The 17,532-nt window shown below is 45.9% G+C and overlaps 1 protein-coding gene across 5 annotated transcripts in view; it reads left to right on the forward strand.

Annotated features, from left to right (window-relative positions):
* The window catches only part of Isha (Insulator su(Hw) mRNA adaptor), a 75,505-nt gene that overhangs the window by 39,671 nt on the left and 18,302 nt on the right, over nucleotides 1-17,532 (forward strand). For 2 of the 5 annotated variants that reach the window (XM_077682454.1, XM_077682457.1), the window contains 2 exons: nucleotides 7,719-7,970; nucleotides 12,486-12,533. In XM_077682454.1, coding sequence (XP_077538580.1) covers nucleotides 7,719-7,970; nucleotides 12,486-12,533 — 300 coding nt within the window. The remainder of the gene's footprint in view (nucleotides 1-7,718; nucleotides 7,971-12,485; nucleotides 12,534-17,532) is intronic. The other 3 variants (XM_077682455.1, XM_077682458.1, XM_077682456.1) reach the window with 2 other exon arrangements.

The following is a 17,532-nucleotide window of genomic DNA, read 5'->3' on the forward strand; positions in this document are numbered from 1 at the left end:
TTCCAGTCCAGAAGACCAGCTTCGGTTGGTTGAAAGGGCTGTTGCAGCTGGCACCACGAATGGGGTCCTGAAATGAGGACACCATTCCACATTTTTTTTTTTTTTTCCTAATAAGGAAGTTTATTCTCTCTCTCCCAGAAGCGTCGCAGCCTTGCTTTGAAACTGCGGCTGCCGCATCTTCGTCATGCAGCCTGGTGTCACTATTGTTGTGGTACCCGTGATGTCTGCCCGCATGCTGTCCACCACAAGCATTCCATTCTTCACGTGAAAAATCCGTCAGGTCGACGCGAAAAAAAATCACGCCATATCCACGGAATGAATGATGATAAGTGGGGCGAAGCTCGAGAGGGGGAGATCATCGGTAACCGTAACTCTCCCGTGAAAGTTCGCCCATTACATCATTAGAAAGACGTAAGACTGTGTGCGTACATTGTACAAATCAACTTTTATTTTCGGAGTCGATGCTCCCAGGCCCAGACCTGGTGAAAGACCCCGCACCATCGAGGACTACCCCGCACCTCTACCACAATTTGTCACGTAGGATGAGACACAACGGTAAAGAAAGAACTTTTATTTAGGGCGAACTTGTGCCCGAACAAGACGAGAGGAAACGAGCAAAGGTCCTTGCGTCTCGTTCGATCTCCGAGAACGACTGCCTGCGTTCGTGGCGTGATCTCTTGCGTGATCTCCCCCTCGCAGTGCACGTGCGCTCGCGCCTCCGTTGGCGAACACAGACAAGCTCGCGCTCCCGGTGCCGAGTTTGCGCTGCCGGTTGCAGCCGGTTCTTGCGCGTGCAACGCGGCCCACTTTGTGACATCTCCGAAAGCATGCGGCGGTCACGTACCACGAGACACAAGGGATGGACCGACCCATGACTTAAGGGGGGACGCGGCTTTCAACTTCGGAAAAATTACCAAAACATCGTTTTTTTGAAACCCACATATTCGGCTTCTATGTTTCCTATTCTATGCGTCTGCAAAGTTTTTTACGCTGAAAAGCGTCGCAAAGTGGCATAAAAAAATACCTTTATCAGGCGCGGTGACAAACTATCAGCGCAAAAGGGCGAAAAAACGGCAATTTTCGGAGCGCTCTATCTCCGCAACGGTGCCACCGGGCGCGGCCATTTTGATATGGTTAGATCGGCCGAGCGATCGTTTTTCCGGTTCCGCTCGTCTCTTTTATCTTCGTTCATTCACAAACGCACAAACGGCAGAAAAGAAACGACGCACAAACAAAGCTATAAATAGATGCTGAAGCGCTATTGGTCCGGTCGGGGCGCAGAACAACGACCCTCCTGATTGGATGTCACGGGCGCAACACAAGATGGCGGCCGTCTGAGCTGCGTAGCGAGCGGTTTGAGTTCTTCGCTCGGCCGAGTTTCTGTTCAATCTACGGTATTCAACACGGACGTTATCACGGTGGGAATGCCGGAGATAACGAGCCAGATTACGGGAAGTTGTGTGGCTCGAAAGGAGGAGGTCATCGAACGCTTCGTGGTGCGCGTGACTCTACCGTCGCCAGACCCCGGAGGGTGACGCGGTGTGCGCGCTTGCGATAGTGGTTCGTGAAGTGAACTTTTAGTCGGGTTTGCGATGTTTACACGCTTAGTTATTGCTGTGTTTTGACTGTGGGCTCGCTAGCCTTGAGAAAGAAACGGTCGACGCGTCAAACGCTGTGGCGCGCACGGCATAGCCGACGCGCATTGGAGCAGCTCATGACTGGGCAACCGGTTACGATTGAACGCCAGTAGTTCTAATTAATGCTTGCGACGTTAGATTTAATCTTAAAAGCGACCTGACCAGCCATATCAGGTATAATCAAAGTTCGATATGTCGCGGTAAGCATGCGCTGCGATGCGCGCGAGCCATATCGCCTTTCTTGCGCAACGTTTCCCGTGCACTTGTAATTTTCATGCAAACAGGTTTGAGTTAGTAATATAGGAATAAAAATATGTTCTCTACATTAAAAATGTACGTTACTGTCGCAGCATTTAACAGTGATTTTTTAGTGAAATTATTGATACCATTGCTTAGGGCATACTGGCTTTACTGCGAGAAATATTGGATGCCTTGAATGTCAAAAGTAGTAAAAAAATATGCTCTTGCATTGAAGTTGGGAGTTACCGTATTTACACGATTGTAAGACGACTCGAATGTAAGACGACCCCCCCAAAATCGCATCTCAAAAAAAAAAAAAAAAAACGTGCGCATTTTACACAAGGGAAATTTATTCACGTGGTTGCGGAGGATTACTCATCGTCGCTGGAGTCGTCCTCGCTGGTGCTGCTGCCGTCATTGTTGCTGCAGTCCCACAGCACGTCGTCAAGTGTGAGTCCACACTTCGCGAACGACCGCACCACGGCATCGCGTGGTACGGCCGCCCATGCGGAGAGGACCCACCCGCACACAGTAGCCAGGGAGGCTCTCCTCACACGCCCGCTCGGCGTAAGTTCGCGGCTTCCTGACGAAATGACGCGCCCGCTTAGAAAATTGTATCACAAAGAGAAGCTCTTCCGTCAACTACCAATACCCCCTACGGCGGCTCTTCCATCGATTATCGGTGCTCCCTCAAGAGCCGTGCGCTCGTCATAAAGGCACTCGTAATGCGCGCAGTAGATGCTAAAAAAAGAAAAGCTTTTGTATAAGCACGCGGAAAACTATGCGCTTTGGGTTGAGCGGGAAACTATTCGAGATGACAATCGAAGCAACCGGCAGCAGCCACGCGCGATCGTGATTAAAACAACATGGCGGCTGACGGAAGCAGCCGCTCGCAATTTCCGTGAGCGCGTTACTCGCTTTCAAGAAGCATTTTGTTCGTCTCTAACACGACCGTCTTTATCGTCGGGGTCTCTAATAAACAAAATGAGTATTAGCGAATACCTTTATTCAGTGCACGGTGCAAACGTAGCCACTATCATATCACGTTGCTTAGTACACTTCCGAACGCGATAGTGGGAGTTTAGTCGCTCTAGGTCCAACTTACAAAAGGTGCATCATTTTTATTGACGCCAGAATGTATGAAATGGTTACCGTAACCATGGAAATGAGCGTGCAAAGCCGTTCACACCTCGAAGCACCCCTGATTTCTTGTCTCTCTTGTCGTTGCAAGCGGTACATGGTTCGATTTCGATTCTAAGACGACCCCCCAACATTGGATTGTCAAATTTGAAAAAAAGGGTAGTCTTACAATCGTGTAAATACGGTATGCAGAATACTCTACCAAGCTTCAAAGTAGCTCATTTTCATCCTTGTGGTATGCAAACTTTTGGCAATGAACACCTGCACGTATGAGTACTAAGTTGCTGTGCCAGGCAAGATGATAAAACATAAAATAAGCCAAAAATGTTCAAATTTAAGTAAAAAAAAATGCTTAACTTGTTGCCATGGTGACAACACTGTAAAAGGAGGCTGTTCAGTGCGATACAGCCAACCAGCTAACCTACTTTGCATTGAAAGCCCATTGAAACCCATCTCCCCCTTCGTTTGGTCTGCAAAGTGGGGTATGTACTCTTCACAGAGGAGCTGAAAATGATGTTTTCTGGAAAGAGAAAGGCTGTAAAAGGAACTCCAATTTCAAGGCAAGGCATTCCAGAAGCCCTATGTTCAAAAGGACATGAAAGGCTACAACCGTGACGACTTTTGATAAGTGAAACCTATGTTGCAACTTCGGAAGCCGTTTTCTCAAAACAGTTTTTTTTTTGCCACCTGTGTCGCTTGTACCAGGGATTTCTTTGTGACCGCTGGGTCTATTTTGATTCCGTTTCTTGCATTACATTCCTTGATGAACCATTCAGGTCGTGACACTCTTGGTTTTCCAGATTTGTTTTTTGTGATTTTTTTATTCAAATAATCGTTCACAGTCGACATGCCTATTGCACATTAACCTCTAAAAAAATGAAAACTAAAAAACATTGTGTTGTAAAAAAAACTTCTAAAACTGTCACGACCTCGTCCATTCATTTGGGAATGCAAAGCACTTAGAACAAGTTTTCTATCATGTTTTATAAGCCGCTCAAGCTCGGTACAAGCGGAACAGAAAGAAAATTTAATACATAAAAAAGTTTTCAAAATATTAGTTTGAAATTTTTATGGTGTTATCACAGAAGCATTTCCAGTTGCTGTGCCAATTTTCATCAAAATCCACAAAGAAATAAAGAAGTTGATTTTGAAAGCCACGTCCCCCCTTAATAAGGAGCTTCGGCCCCTAAAACATTGGTCCAGCCATAGAATGATCTTATCTTCGTCCATCCATTCTTCGGCGTTGGCCTGCACTACCGCAGTGGGAAGAAAGGGATCCTTTGGTAGTGTCTTTCGCATGAAAATTAACATGGGAGGTAGCTAGCTTTGTGCCGTTTGCGCAGCATGCGAGAACAACAGTGAAGTGCAATTTCTCATTGCCAGTTGTCCTCACCGTTAGTTTTTTCCCCTTTTTTGGGGACACTCCTCCCAAGAGGAATATCAAACGGGAGCGGGACATCATCCATGTTTATGATGTGGCTCACGTTGATGTTTTTGGTCGCAATTTCTTCTCTGACAAACGCACTGAACTTCTTCAGTTGTTCCTGAAAGTCGTCAGGGAGCTTATGGCACACCGTCTTCCGCGCTTGCATCACCAACTAATTGCGCCGCATAAAGCGAAAACACCACACCAGATCGCCCACAAATCCAACAGTCCTCAACTCTGTTGCAAGGGTCTTCGCCTTGAGATGCAGCTGCACTGTAGAGAGTCCCCTGCTTTCAGCTCGTTGCTCGAGCACCCACAGTCGCCGACGATCCTCAAGCTTCGGCCAGCGTGCTTTCTTTCCGCGGTTGGCCTTCTTTGTCGATTTCATAGTCTGGAGCACATTGGTGGCCCCGCTCCAGTCCCGTATAATTTTCTCACTAACCTCGAACTGCCTTCCCGCAGCCTGGTTTCCATGTTCTTGTGCAAATGCAACTGCAACGTAGCTTGAATTTTGCATCGTAACTTTTTCGCCTCGCTGGCGGCATCATGGTTAGCGATAACTAGGACACGGCGGATGCTACATATGTGAAGCACGCCGCAACGATCAGCGCAATAAAGGCGTCATGGCACACGGAAGTGACGTGAACTGAAGTGGCCCGAAAATTGAAACTTGCTATCAGCAAGCTGTCACTTTGGAAATTAGCAGCACAGTTATCTCCTGCAGAGTAAAACTGTCTGTAATAATTTATAAGCTGCATTTTGTTTTTGCAACCCGTTTTGATGTTACTTTGAATTTGTTCTTAACTGTAGTTATTGTGCGTGGCAGAAGGTTCCACACGGTTGTCGCAGGCCATTACCATTATGTTTTTGACTAGAAAAAGCTACAAATTGTTTGGTTTAATGTCCCGAAGCGACTTATGGGCTATGAGAAATGCCGTAGCGATGGGCTTCTGATTCATTTACACCATAGAGCTCTGTCTCTTAATGTGCGCTGACATCATGCAGCACACAGGCACATTTTTGAGCGTGGACCACGCGCGGCCGCCACAAACCGAATTTATTCCATACATAAGTCGCACCGGTAGATAAGACGCACCAATGAAAGTTTCAGAAAAAAACTGCGACTTATACACCGGAATAGTATATGCTGCAACACCGGCTCCTCCTCTGATGTCATGCCAGATGGCGCGGCGAGCGGCGCTGCCAGTTGCGGAGGTTGCTAGGTAACCGCTCAGCTTGTGGTGCCGCAACCGGCTACAGCGAAACGGCGAGAATACGGCGATTATAGCTCTCGCTACAAAAGATAACTTAGGAAGTCGGGACATAGCACATTGGAGTGTTCACGTACTAGTGCTTGACACGAAAATGGTACAAAAAACTGAACTTTTGTGTTCCACTGCATTGCCATTTTGTCTCCATCTTTTATGATAGAGGCAGGTTGGCAATGCAGTTGAACAAAAGTTTGGCCTACATTTCCATTAAGAAATGTGGATTTTTCAGCGTACTGGGAACACGGGAAGAAGGTGACCGGTTCCCCCAGTGATTGAAGTGGGGCTGGGCATGTTAGTGTCTGGTAGGACCAGTCCCTTGCTGCAAGCACTGCCAACAAGTAGTGGCTCTTGACTGCTAACTCATGCTTTATGTTGAGTGGAAACTTCTTCTCAGATTATACATGTTACACGAGTGACATTCCATTTCAGCTGACAATTTCATGTGTATCAATGAAGTTTGTAGTTTGGGGTAAGCACTTGTTTGTGTTCCCTCTTTCTGTCCTCCATTTTTTGTGTGCTTTTGGCTTCCCACACAACAAAGTTGTTTCGCACAGGTCTTAAGGCCCAACCACATGCACGCGTAAAATCGACGTACTCGCACAACGACGTATGCCTGCGGCGACATACACCGCTGCCTTTACGCCGACCGACGACGTCGAAGAGGGCGAGTAACCACATATCGCCGCAACGCACGCGTAAACCAAGCGCCGCGCAGTGTGGCTGGACTACCACTAACTCAGCTTTGTGGTGACCAGTTCAAGTAAATTTTAACTCATAAAATAATTCCTATTCTCACATAAGTACGCCTATTTAATACAGAAACAACTAGTAAAACAGTTCTTGGGACATTTAAAAACTTTAAGGATTAGTATGCATACTTAGCAGGCGCGAAACCCTCTGCTATTTTTGGCGTAAACTGCCTTGCTCCCATAGTTGCTCGTTGTTTCGCGTGTTTTGTCTGGTTGTTTACTCTCCATATTTTACAAACTACGTAGTTTTATCGCATAATGAATAGTAAAGTTCACTTATTTATCAATTTGCTGTCTTGGTATGCGGCCTGACTGCCACATTACATCACCGCCAGAGGTCTACGTCAACACCGTGCGCCCGAAAGTTTGCGCCAATGTCTGGCTGGCTCTGACTTAAGCGTAACAAGCGTGTAGCAATGCATTCGGCGTACGCCGGAGTACACCGGCTCCTTACGCGCTTACGCCAGTTTACGTCGTTGCGTGAGTACGTCGGTTTTACGCGTGCATGTGGTTGGGCCTTTACAGGCATTAGGCTTTTTTCCACAGCTTCAGCATCGTGCAAAAAAGCTAACCCCGAGGGCCTTGCTGTGAGGTGGAGCTTGAAAGTTCGCATGTCGTGCGAAAGAGCCAACTTTTGTTGCCTAATTGGTTGCAAGTTGTGAATATTTCCACACATTGAATTGTAAAGCCATGCTGTGAATAAAATCGAATAGCAACCAGTGTGGCGGAAGCAAAAACGGGGACACTGATCAAAAGAAACTGTTATGAATTGTGAACAAGGCTTCCGTAGAGAAGCTGAAACATCTTGTTTGGTTGTTTTTAAAGTTTTAAAAGTTTCTTTTGGTCGGTGTCTCTGCTTTTACTTCAACATGTATCCCGACCAGATGGGCTTTCGTCAAACCCTTGACTTGACCAAACTGTGGGGCTGTTCGATAATCAGTCTCTGACTTCCCTGGAAGCAATCTGGCATCCGTTGGCATGGGGAATCCCCGAACTGCCTGCCGGCTGTCTGTGGTGATTCCGCAACTGTAAATCGAAGCGCCCCACTATTCGCAAACTATTCGAAGGTTTGCACACCATTATTAAAATTTCAATCACTCCCCCAAATTACCATTTTTCGGCTCCAAACGGTGACCCTGGCTGACCCATTGCTGTCCGATCGAGCAGGGAATCATGTGCTGTCGGCCTAGACCATGTCGGGTGGTGGCACGTAAAGGTGAGGGGGCCTGACGTGGTGCCTGCTGCTGCGTTTCAGAGAAGCATGCGGAGCAGGAGCGGCAGCGCGCGATGGGCGGTGCGGGCGACCCGGCTGCCAATCAGGCGCTGATAGATTTGGCCCAGCAGCAGCAGCAGCCGCAGCAGGTGTCGGCGGAGGCCCTAATGGCTGTGGCGTTTCCCCCCGTGGCTGCGGCCCCCGTGGTGACGACCATGGCCACGCCAGGGGGCACGGCGGCCGTGGCCATGGTGCCGCCCCCCGTGCCCCAGTTCGGCATCCCTCTGCCCCCAGGTGAGCTGCCGCTTCTGGCCGCTGCTGCGTCTATTCGGGCAGTCTTGTGCCCTTGGGGCTGAAAGGGGGCCCAACTGTCTGGCCAAGGGACAGACCCATAGTTTTATGATGAAATATTATTGCTACGTCCTGGAAGGATTTATGGGCGCCACTCAGAGAGAATCCCGGCTTCTTCTTTCTCATTTTTTAGAGGCCTCAGCGGTAGGGAATAAATCACTAAGCCAAGCCAACATAGCAGACATAATTGCTGGAGCGTAGCAGTATACCGGAAGGAAATCTGGTGCTCATGTCGGGACGAGCCACGCTTCAGCGAGCAGGCGGTTATGTATCGTGGGGAAGCGTTTTAAAAGTTAATTCCATGAACGAGCTCAGTTGTTGCCTTAGCTGCAAAAAAACAACATTATTGTAAAAGATTACTTTTTCTTTTAATAATTTAAAAGTTGAGCTCCAAAAGATTTTTTTTGTCAGGGGTTTTCAGGAAGAAAAAGTAGCTATTGAGCCACCCAAGCCAAACGGGAGAGGAACGCTTCTAGCAGCTATGGCGATGCCGACAAAGGCACGCAATTGAGCCACCCAAGCCAAATGGGAGAGGAATGCTTCTAGCAGCTATGGCGATGCCGACAAAGGCACGCAATAGCAGCAACAAGTTTCTGTTGAGTAGATGTTAGCGTGAAATTCTGTGGACAGACCAGTGTGCAGTTACCCATTGCATCAGGCACGCTCAAAAGCCCTGCAGTTGCAGTTGCAGAGAGGGGGGCGTTGTCGTGTCAACTGGTTGTGTGGTTGGGGTGTAAGCCCCCCACTTTCGTGTTTTGTCGGTTCTGCACTGAATTTTGTTACGAACACCTGGTGCATTAAATATTCAACGCTTCTGCGCTAACTTTGCAGTGCTGGTTCTTTTGAATAATGCTGTTTGCATTCTTGGGGCCCTCCACTCTGTTTTTGGTATGTTTGTACCCTCTGTCAAACCGTTTTTCTCGGTCTGTAACCTGTTTCTAGGCGTCTTCCTCATGGTAGGGCTCAACTTATTCATCCAACTGGGCATGAGTTGTGGGAGGGAAAGAGGGAAGCACTCCATCAACACAAATGTCGCACAATTTAAGAAGGCTGATAGCATCATTGCTTCTATCAAGGTGGCTTCTGTCCGATTTTTTTTTTTTTCTGAAGGAAGTGAATTGATTGTGCTCTTGTTATTTTACATTTGGAAGTTGTGTGATGCATAAAACTATGGTGCTATGGCTACAGCACTTAGTGTTGCATGTCAGCGGTACATGAAACACAATTAAAGAAATTTTTTGTGGCTTCGTGCATTTGAGACCTTTAGATGTTAGATACTTGTTTACCAGCTAGATTATTTATAGTGATTTAATTGTCTCTGCTGCAAGTGAAGGAATGGCATGTGTAAAACATGCACCAATGCAGGCTTAGTGGAAAGGGCTTTTTTTTTTTTCATTTATCTTTTAGAAAGCATAAATGAGGGTCTTTAAAAAATTTTTTTGAGCAAACTGCGTCATCGTTCACTCTCAAACTTTTCACGAAGGTTGCATTTTGTAGTCTATTTTGTTTAGCATTAGGAACAGCGGCAGCATTTTCCTACTTACTCAGAAAATAACCACAATTTTTGTATATGGGAGAGCCGGTGGTTATTTAGGACAGGGTGAGTGTCTTTGTACTGTGGCGCCTGCGCCTGGGGTATCCAGAACAAAACAAGAGATTCTCCGTGAACAGGCTTCAGCGCTTCCACATTTCAGTTGCTACTTTAGCCTCCCTCAAAATTTTGCCGTGAGGAGGCGGGATCTTAGGCTGAGAATCGACCCAGCTAAGTGAAATCAGTCCCGAGCACTAAGTGTGCACAGGTTGGCAAGGAAGAGGCCAATGGACACAGAATGGGAAGGTTTTATTGGCCAGCACAGTGCAGCTTTTCAATGTCAGTGTGATAGCTTGGTTTCTTCTGCTTTAAACGAATGAACACGCGTTTATTGAGAAAGAAAGAAAAAAGAGGGAGAGAAGTCCCCTTGTCCATTACCTGAGGCCTCGGGCAAGAGTCGGAAATGGGATAGCAAGTAAGGAGTGGGGAGAACACGGTAGGAAAGGCATCTAGAAGCGGTCCTCAATGCCGGCTTCTCTGATGAAAATCAGCAGAGTGTCCAGCAGGTGCTTCCTGTGAGATGGGGCCCCAAGTGGATTATTGCTTAGGGCTGTGGTGCTTTGATGGCCTCTTCGTAAGAATTTATATGCAGTACAAGTGCACGCAAAGCGTGGTATGCAGTGCTGATGCCAGATAAGGCAAAAAGAAATCAACCTAGTAGACATCTGTGAAGAAGTATTGTACCAGTTTCTTATGATCATTAGTTATTGCAAATTAAACAAAGGCTCACAGAGTTTTGCAGCAGTTTGCAGGTACAAAACTTTGTGAACTTGGGCGGAACGGAGAATTTTTTCTCCATGTTGGCTTGAAGAAGTTTGAACTGAAATCATCTATTTAATCTCCAAAATTCTGCGTGGCATTTTACACATCCAGTCATTGAAGCTGGCAAAACATTGCAATATGATTAGCTGGTGTCACTACGTATATAACTTAGGCAGTTTTAGGAGCAAAGCCCCTTAGGGACTTGGGCTGTCGGCGTCTCCTGTTGGCGTCTCATTTCGGCGGCGTCTCGTGTAGTCACGATACTAAAACACCGGGACACACGTTTTCTAATGCCTCCCGCTAGGCAGCTTCGTGCTTCAAAGACATGAGACTTTTACAGCCAAGCTGTATACCTCTTCCCCCCCCAATGGTTTCATCTGCGTGGGCAAAAACGCCAAGGCACCAAGAATACACTTAAACACTGCATGCTTCGCCCCTACCCAAGTTTCATGTTAGTGGAGATGGCCCGAGATTTTTTGCTCAACAAGGCCTTGCATGATCGTACTGCTCACTTGATTAACACATTAAAAGCACTGTATGGTGTCATTGTGCAGTAACTAACCCATTTGCCATTTTTGCTGTGGTGGTGGTCTGACCCTCGTAACATATTGCACGATTGTTGTGATATCTGCAGAACGCTGGCGTGCTCTTATAGCAGTGATTTGTGCCCTCAGCCGCAAGAATTGTTCGAGATTTGCTTTTCTTTTCGCTGACTCTTGTTTTGAGGCGAAACCCTTAGGTGCCCTACTGCCCGAAAAGCCAGCATTGTTGTCTGGCACAGAAGATGGCTGTTGCTGTTAAGAGTAAATAAGAAACACATTTGAGTTCGTATGGGAATTAAGGGGGGACACAGGGCCTAAAACAACTTCTTTTAATTTTGAAGTAAACTCTGTGAAGCTTGTCAGTCTTGCTGCCTTTTTCCCACAGATTTCAGATATGCTATTATTTTTTCAGTTGGTCAGTTAGTTCCCAAGATAATTAGAGGTAATTAGCCATTTTTGGTCAAACAATAGACAAAACAGTGTTGGTCATAAAACTGTAATCTTGATATTTTCCAGTTCTATGAGCCCTAATGAATGCAGTAATTGAATCATTTTTATGATGCATCGCTTGTAACTAATTTTACAGCTCATTAAACTTTGGTGGTACTAGAGGCAAGAAACAATTTTGAGTGCCTATTTTAAACGCCAAAGTTTATTGAGCTGTAAAATTAGTTCCAAGCGGTGCATCAAAAAACTGCTCCGATTATTGCATTCTCAAGGGTTCATAGTATTGGAAAATATAAAGATGGCAGTTTTATGGCCAACACTGTATTGTCTATTGTTTGGCCAAAAATGGCTAATTATCTCTAATTATCTTGGGAACTAACTGACCAACTGAAAAAATAATGGCAATCTGAAATCATTAAGAAAAAAACCAGCAAGACTTACAAGTTTCACAAAGTTTAGTTGAAAATTAAAAGAAGTAAAGACCTGTGCCCCCCACTTGAACGCTGGTGTTCAGAGTAGTAGCCAAGTGCGTTACCACGGCGCATCATGGCCAGTGGTAAACCAGGGTTAGCCTAGTCTATGAGGCATAACAGAGAGACATGACAGCCACTGAGAGCAGGTGCGCACCAGCCACCGAAAACTTTGATCCTTGGGCATGGTGCAGCAGCAGTAAAGAGGTCTTTGACTTTTATAACTATTGCCCGGGGAAGCCATAGAGCTTTCGCCAACAACGAATGTAAGCAGACTTTAGGCTTGAAGAATTTTTTTGTGTGTAATTTTTTCTTGTAATTTTATTAGCAGAATTGCATCCTCTTCTTGCTGCGAGACATAGTTTTTCCATGTGGGCATCGAGCGTTGTTTTGAGGCCAACATGAGATGTTCTCTTTTGCTACTTATGTGTAATTTAAGTGCTTTCGCATCATCTAAATTAGTATGCACTGCTGACTGCTTTGGGTGGCGGTTATAGGAAGCGCTTGTGGCGCCTTTTTTTGTATTGGTTTACAGTTGTTAAATTCTTATTTTTGTCGCCGCGTATGCTTGGCTTCGGCGAGACTTGCTTGTTGCCCTTTGCTTGTGCCCGCCTCCTTGCTGATTCTGCTTGTTTGTAATTTTCAGTGGGCCAAGGGTCCGTTAAGGCGAACGAAGGCCAAATTAAAGGTGCATGTGAGTTTCTACCCTTGATTGGACAGTTTCTTGCTTTTTGTTTCTGCATGCGACGTATTGCCTAGTGTGTGTTGTGGTTCCTGAACCTAGAAGTGCAATGCTGGAGGATGCTAGGTCAGTCTTATGAAGGGCTACCGTATTTACTCGAATCTAACGTGCACTTGATTTTTGCTCATGGAATAAGGAAAAAGCGAAAAACTTTTGTTTACAAGATAAGCCGCTCTTGGATCTAAGAACATTTATTATCACACTAAGAATGATCGCCTCCGAGTTCAAACATATTGTTCGGCAAGCAATGTGTAGGGGCTGCCCTTCCAAACTCAAGTCATAAAAACTAAGATATGTACAGTAGACTCGCGATAATTCGAACTCTGATGATTAGTACTTTCGATTAATGCAAACAAAATTCAAATTTTTGGTTGGCCCGTCTATCCTTTCAAGCCACTTAATTCAAACGTTGTCATTTGGTTAAGTCTTACTTTTTTAGTGTCCATATTGAAAAATATCTACTGCTTTCCCGCAACTATTTGAAAATTTGGGGGCTTGTGTAATCATAACAGTTGATAAATGAAAAATAAGCGCCTCAAGCCTTCAAGGAAAAGGGTGTTGCTAGTAGGCAAACATTTGAAATGAAGCAGAAGTTAGGTAGACTGTGACGTTTCTCAACTTTCTAGACTTATTTACCATTTTCATGATGCGAATTAGAAACCAAAACAACGAACAGGCCTCAAAAAACGTCTAAACATGATTGACTGCCTACACCTGTCGGTGCGGTCAAGCAGTCAAACTACGCGGGCCACTGCCACAAAAACAAAAAGGAAAACGCACAACCACGCATTTGCGTGTCGCGTTTCCGCCAAAAAGGAAAATGACGCTGCGGTTACGAAAGCGACGCGCACGGCATTCGACTTGTGGACCTTATGCCTCTGCTTTCTGTTTATTTTCTGTAGTTAAGGTTTAAAAACATTTAATTAAAAGTAAAAAAACAAGCGATTAAAATTAAATTTTAATCATAATGTGTGCTGTCACCTTGCCAAAAGTCATATATATGAGAACTTCTGATAATTCAAACTTTGGATAATTCAAGCAAAATCCTCGGGTCCCTTCGAGTTTGAATTATCGCGAGTCGACTGTATACCGTATTTTCCGGTCTATAAGTCGTACTTTTGTATAAGTCGCACCCCCCTCAAAACGACAGCTCTCCAAAAAAAAAAAAAAAAAAACGCATATAAGTTGCATCGGTGTACAAAACGCACTTGTGAATCATGTAAACTCATAGAGGATCAGTTCGTTAGGAAGTGCGGCGAAAGTACATGGTTGCGGCAGGCGCCGCCTCTGAACGCATCCCGCAGTAAGCACTGCTAGACAGGTGCATACCGTATTTGCACGATCCTAACGTGCCCCAGATTGTAACGCGCAGTAGAATTCAACACCCGGAAATCAAAAAAGTAACTTGCCGCCGATTCTACTGCACACACTGAATCATGCCATGAACAGACGCCTCAATATTGCAGAAAACATTTAATTGAACATAAATTGGCACACACAAACACAATCATGTGATGTCGACATTGTACGCCACTCGCTGTCCGAGTCGGAGAGCTCTTTCTCACTGTCCACTGACCACAGAAAGTCATCCCTTTGTTTTCGCCAATCGTGAACGCATGACTCTGGGACGCCCAATGCACGGGGTGCTGCCCGGTTTCCTTTCGTTTCCGCCAAGACGATTGCTTTGCGTTTAAACAAAGCATCGTTATGAAACCGTCGTTTCTTTTCCATCTTGACACGCTGAATTCACGCAGCCGAAACGATTGCAAAAAGAAAAATGGCGAACAAACAAACGACAGAGGGCGGAAGAAGACTTCCTGGTACCGATGGCGATGTGGCTGGTCATCATTCGTTGAGCTTCTTCATTTCAGTTTCGAGTTGGCGGTTCCGGTTTCGAGGTTTTTGAGATTTGAGTCCGATTGTAACGTGCAGGTATTTTTGAACCCCTATTTTCACAAAAAAGGGTGCGCGTTAGAATCGTGCAAATACGGTATACTGCCCAAAGTCTAGACAAAACTAAATTCTCGAAAATGGTTTATTGATACACACAGATGGCATGTACTTACAGACGGCGTTTAGGCAAAACCATCGAAGCCTTCTTCCTCCGACTCGCTAACAAATAATTCATTCATTTAGACCATAGAGCTGTGTCTCTTAACGTGCGGTGACATCTTGAGCACACAAGCACCTTTTCGAGTGCAGACCACGCGCGGCTGCCACGTACCGGATTTATTCCATAAAAAAGTCGCACCAGTGGATAAAACGCACCAACGAAAATTTCAGAAAAAAACTGCGACTTATACACCGCAAAATACGATATGCAAAAATGTTCTGTAGGAGGCTGTCAGGAGCAGTGATTCACTATACCTTCCCTGCTCTCTCTCCCTCGTGGACGAAGTGTTGGAGAGTGTAGGCTTGCCTTCTTGGGCTTGCTACCTGCAAGAGCTTCTTTTGAACATTTGTCGCCACAAGAAGTGCTCCCACGACTGCATGTGACCTTTGCACCTTGCAGATAACACGCCCACAACCACCACACACGGGAAGGGTATTATAATGCCTTTCGTGCGCATCTTCTTTTCTTTTTTCTTTTTTTTTTTCTGAATGCAAGTTTCCCTGTAGTGTGCCGTAAGTACCTTGCATAAAAGCATTGATGTAGCGACAGTCCGTGCAATCTCTGTTGCTCGTGCAACTGGGCGGTTTGGTTGCCCTGCTACGTCAATAATGGTTAGCAACCACTAGTACTGTTTGGGCTGGTGCTCTATTCGGACCCGCATGCGATTTTGCAGCTTATATTCTGGAAAAGGATGCGCAGTAGAATCGAGTAAATACGGTAGTTGCAACATCACATTTTTTTGTTGTTAGGCTGAGGTTTATATTGCTATGCATAGTTGCTGCTTAACTACTACGCTTGCATATATGCCAAGTCCCTAGTCCCAATTTTTACTGGAAGACTTGTACAGTGTAGACCGCTTATAACGTATGTCGCGGGAGCCGCAAAAATCCGCACTATAACCAAAACATGCGCGAATTCAACCACATCGCCACCTACCTCTCAAGTCATCCTATATTTATCTTTACTCAAACGCACAGCACTTAAAAACGACCGCACGGTCTATATTTCGTATTATGTTTAACATCAGCCGCTGCTGCAGGCCCAAAAGCGCAGTCTCACAAACGGCGAGCGCGGCTTTATCTTCCGTTGTGTTTGTGTTTTGAAAAACCACGGCTGCGTAATTTTTAGTGTCTATGAACAGATGCCGCAGGACGTGATAAGAATGCCAGCGGAATTTTTTTTTTTTTTTTATCCTACCCCACCTTGTGTTCACGATGCCGAAGGCGGCTGCTTATCAGCGCGACATACTGATGGTGGAAATCTTCGGCTTCGCGCGGCTCGCATGTTCGGAAAAGGAAAGAGCGGTGGCTTATCTGCACGTCGTTCTAAAGCGTGAACCGCGTGGTAGATTTAGTATCGCGAAAACGTGCAGTGCACGCCAGTGCGGATACAACTTGCGTGGTGGTGGCGGCGCGGTAAGAGGCGGCAACACGGCGTCGGCACTGGCCACTTCTAACCACTCGCTGAAATGCCGCACAGGGCGCAAGCGAAGATGCTCATGCAAGAAAAGAGCTAATAATGTGGGCAAAAAGTGGAATATTAACTGCCATCTACGCTGCTTGTGAAAGCACCCATCAAAATAAAAAAATACCGTGGTGGCAAGCCTAAACATCTCTGGCGCGGCTAGCCGGCTCGGAGCGCTTCGAATCTCCCGCCATTAGGTACGCGTCTCCCCATTGGTGCAAGTCACCAGGCTCCTCCCACTGCCACGTGAAGAAGCCACCGTGAGCGTGGAATCATCGACATGAGCATGAAAAAAAAAAAAAAAAAAAAAAAAAAAACTAAATTCGCGCGCAACGCCGATGTGCACGATTCGTGCGTGAAAACGGGCTGTGCGGTTCACGATTAATAAAAAAAAATTGCCGCACGGGGATGGGGAGTCTGTCGCTATCTTCCGAGGTGCATCAAGCAAGGACAGTTGTGGTTATCGTGTACGCACGAACTAAAGTGTGCCTATTTTGTTTCTTTTCGTGTCTATGTTAAAGGAAGGCAAGGGGTGCACGCTGCGTCAGATGGCTGATTTCATCCTTTCTTCTTTTGCTACCCTAAAACGATGCCTCAGCTGCGCCGGTCGATCAGCAGACCCGCCGAAAAACCGCACTATAAACGGTATTGTGCTTCGGCCAACCGCATCTTAAGCGGTATGCTTATGCATTGAGTTCTATGGGAGGCAAACCGGTGCTCGCAAAAACCTGCGTTATATGCAATCCCGCACTATAAGCGGTTACGTTATAAATTGTCTACTCTATCTTCGTACGAAGAATTGCAGAGCATAATGAAGACAAGGGAACTGGTCAAAATCATTCATTGGCTGCATTTTTGGTTCCCCCTTTCCTTTCCTTTTTTTTTTTTTGTGCTGCAATTGCGTTGCAAGTTTTCTTTTTCTTGGCGCACATTCATAAAGTTGGAAGTAGTAAATTACAGTAAAAGAATAAAAATAACATTAAAAAATTACAGTACAGTGGAACGGCTGTATATCAAAGCATGTGTGACTGCGCTAATTTTTGGTTTTAGGTTGTATTCCCTTACATTGCACGCATGCGGGCAACCATGCGTGTGCACAGCCATGTGTTTGCCCAAATGTGTGTGTTGCTAAGGTGATGCACTGGTTATGTCGGGCTCCACGAGATGGCAGTACTTGTTCATGCTGGCGCTCGAAAAAGCACAGCACATGACTGCAGCGAGCTGTTCAGTGTTCCACACTGTGCCGCATCGAATGCGAAGTAATTCCGCGACGCCAAATACTGTTACGTGCAGCACCAGGCTACGTACTTATCACCAGACATGGTTGAAATCATCACACGACTAGGTAGAATGTTAAAAACTTCGGAGTCTACG

Source organism: Haemaphysalis longicornis, unplaced genomic scaffold (assembly GCF_048455015.1).
Source record: "Haemaphysalis longicornis isolate Haplotype H1 unplaced genomic scaffold, Haemaphysalis longicornis Haplotype H1 scaffold_9, whole genome shotgun sequence".
Taxonomy (NCBI): domain Eukaryota; kingdom Metazoa; phylum Arthropoda; class Arachnida; order Ixodida; family Ixodidae; genus Haemaphysalis; species Haemaphysalis longicornis.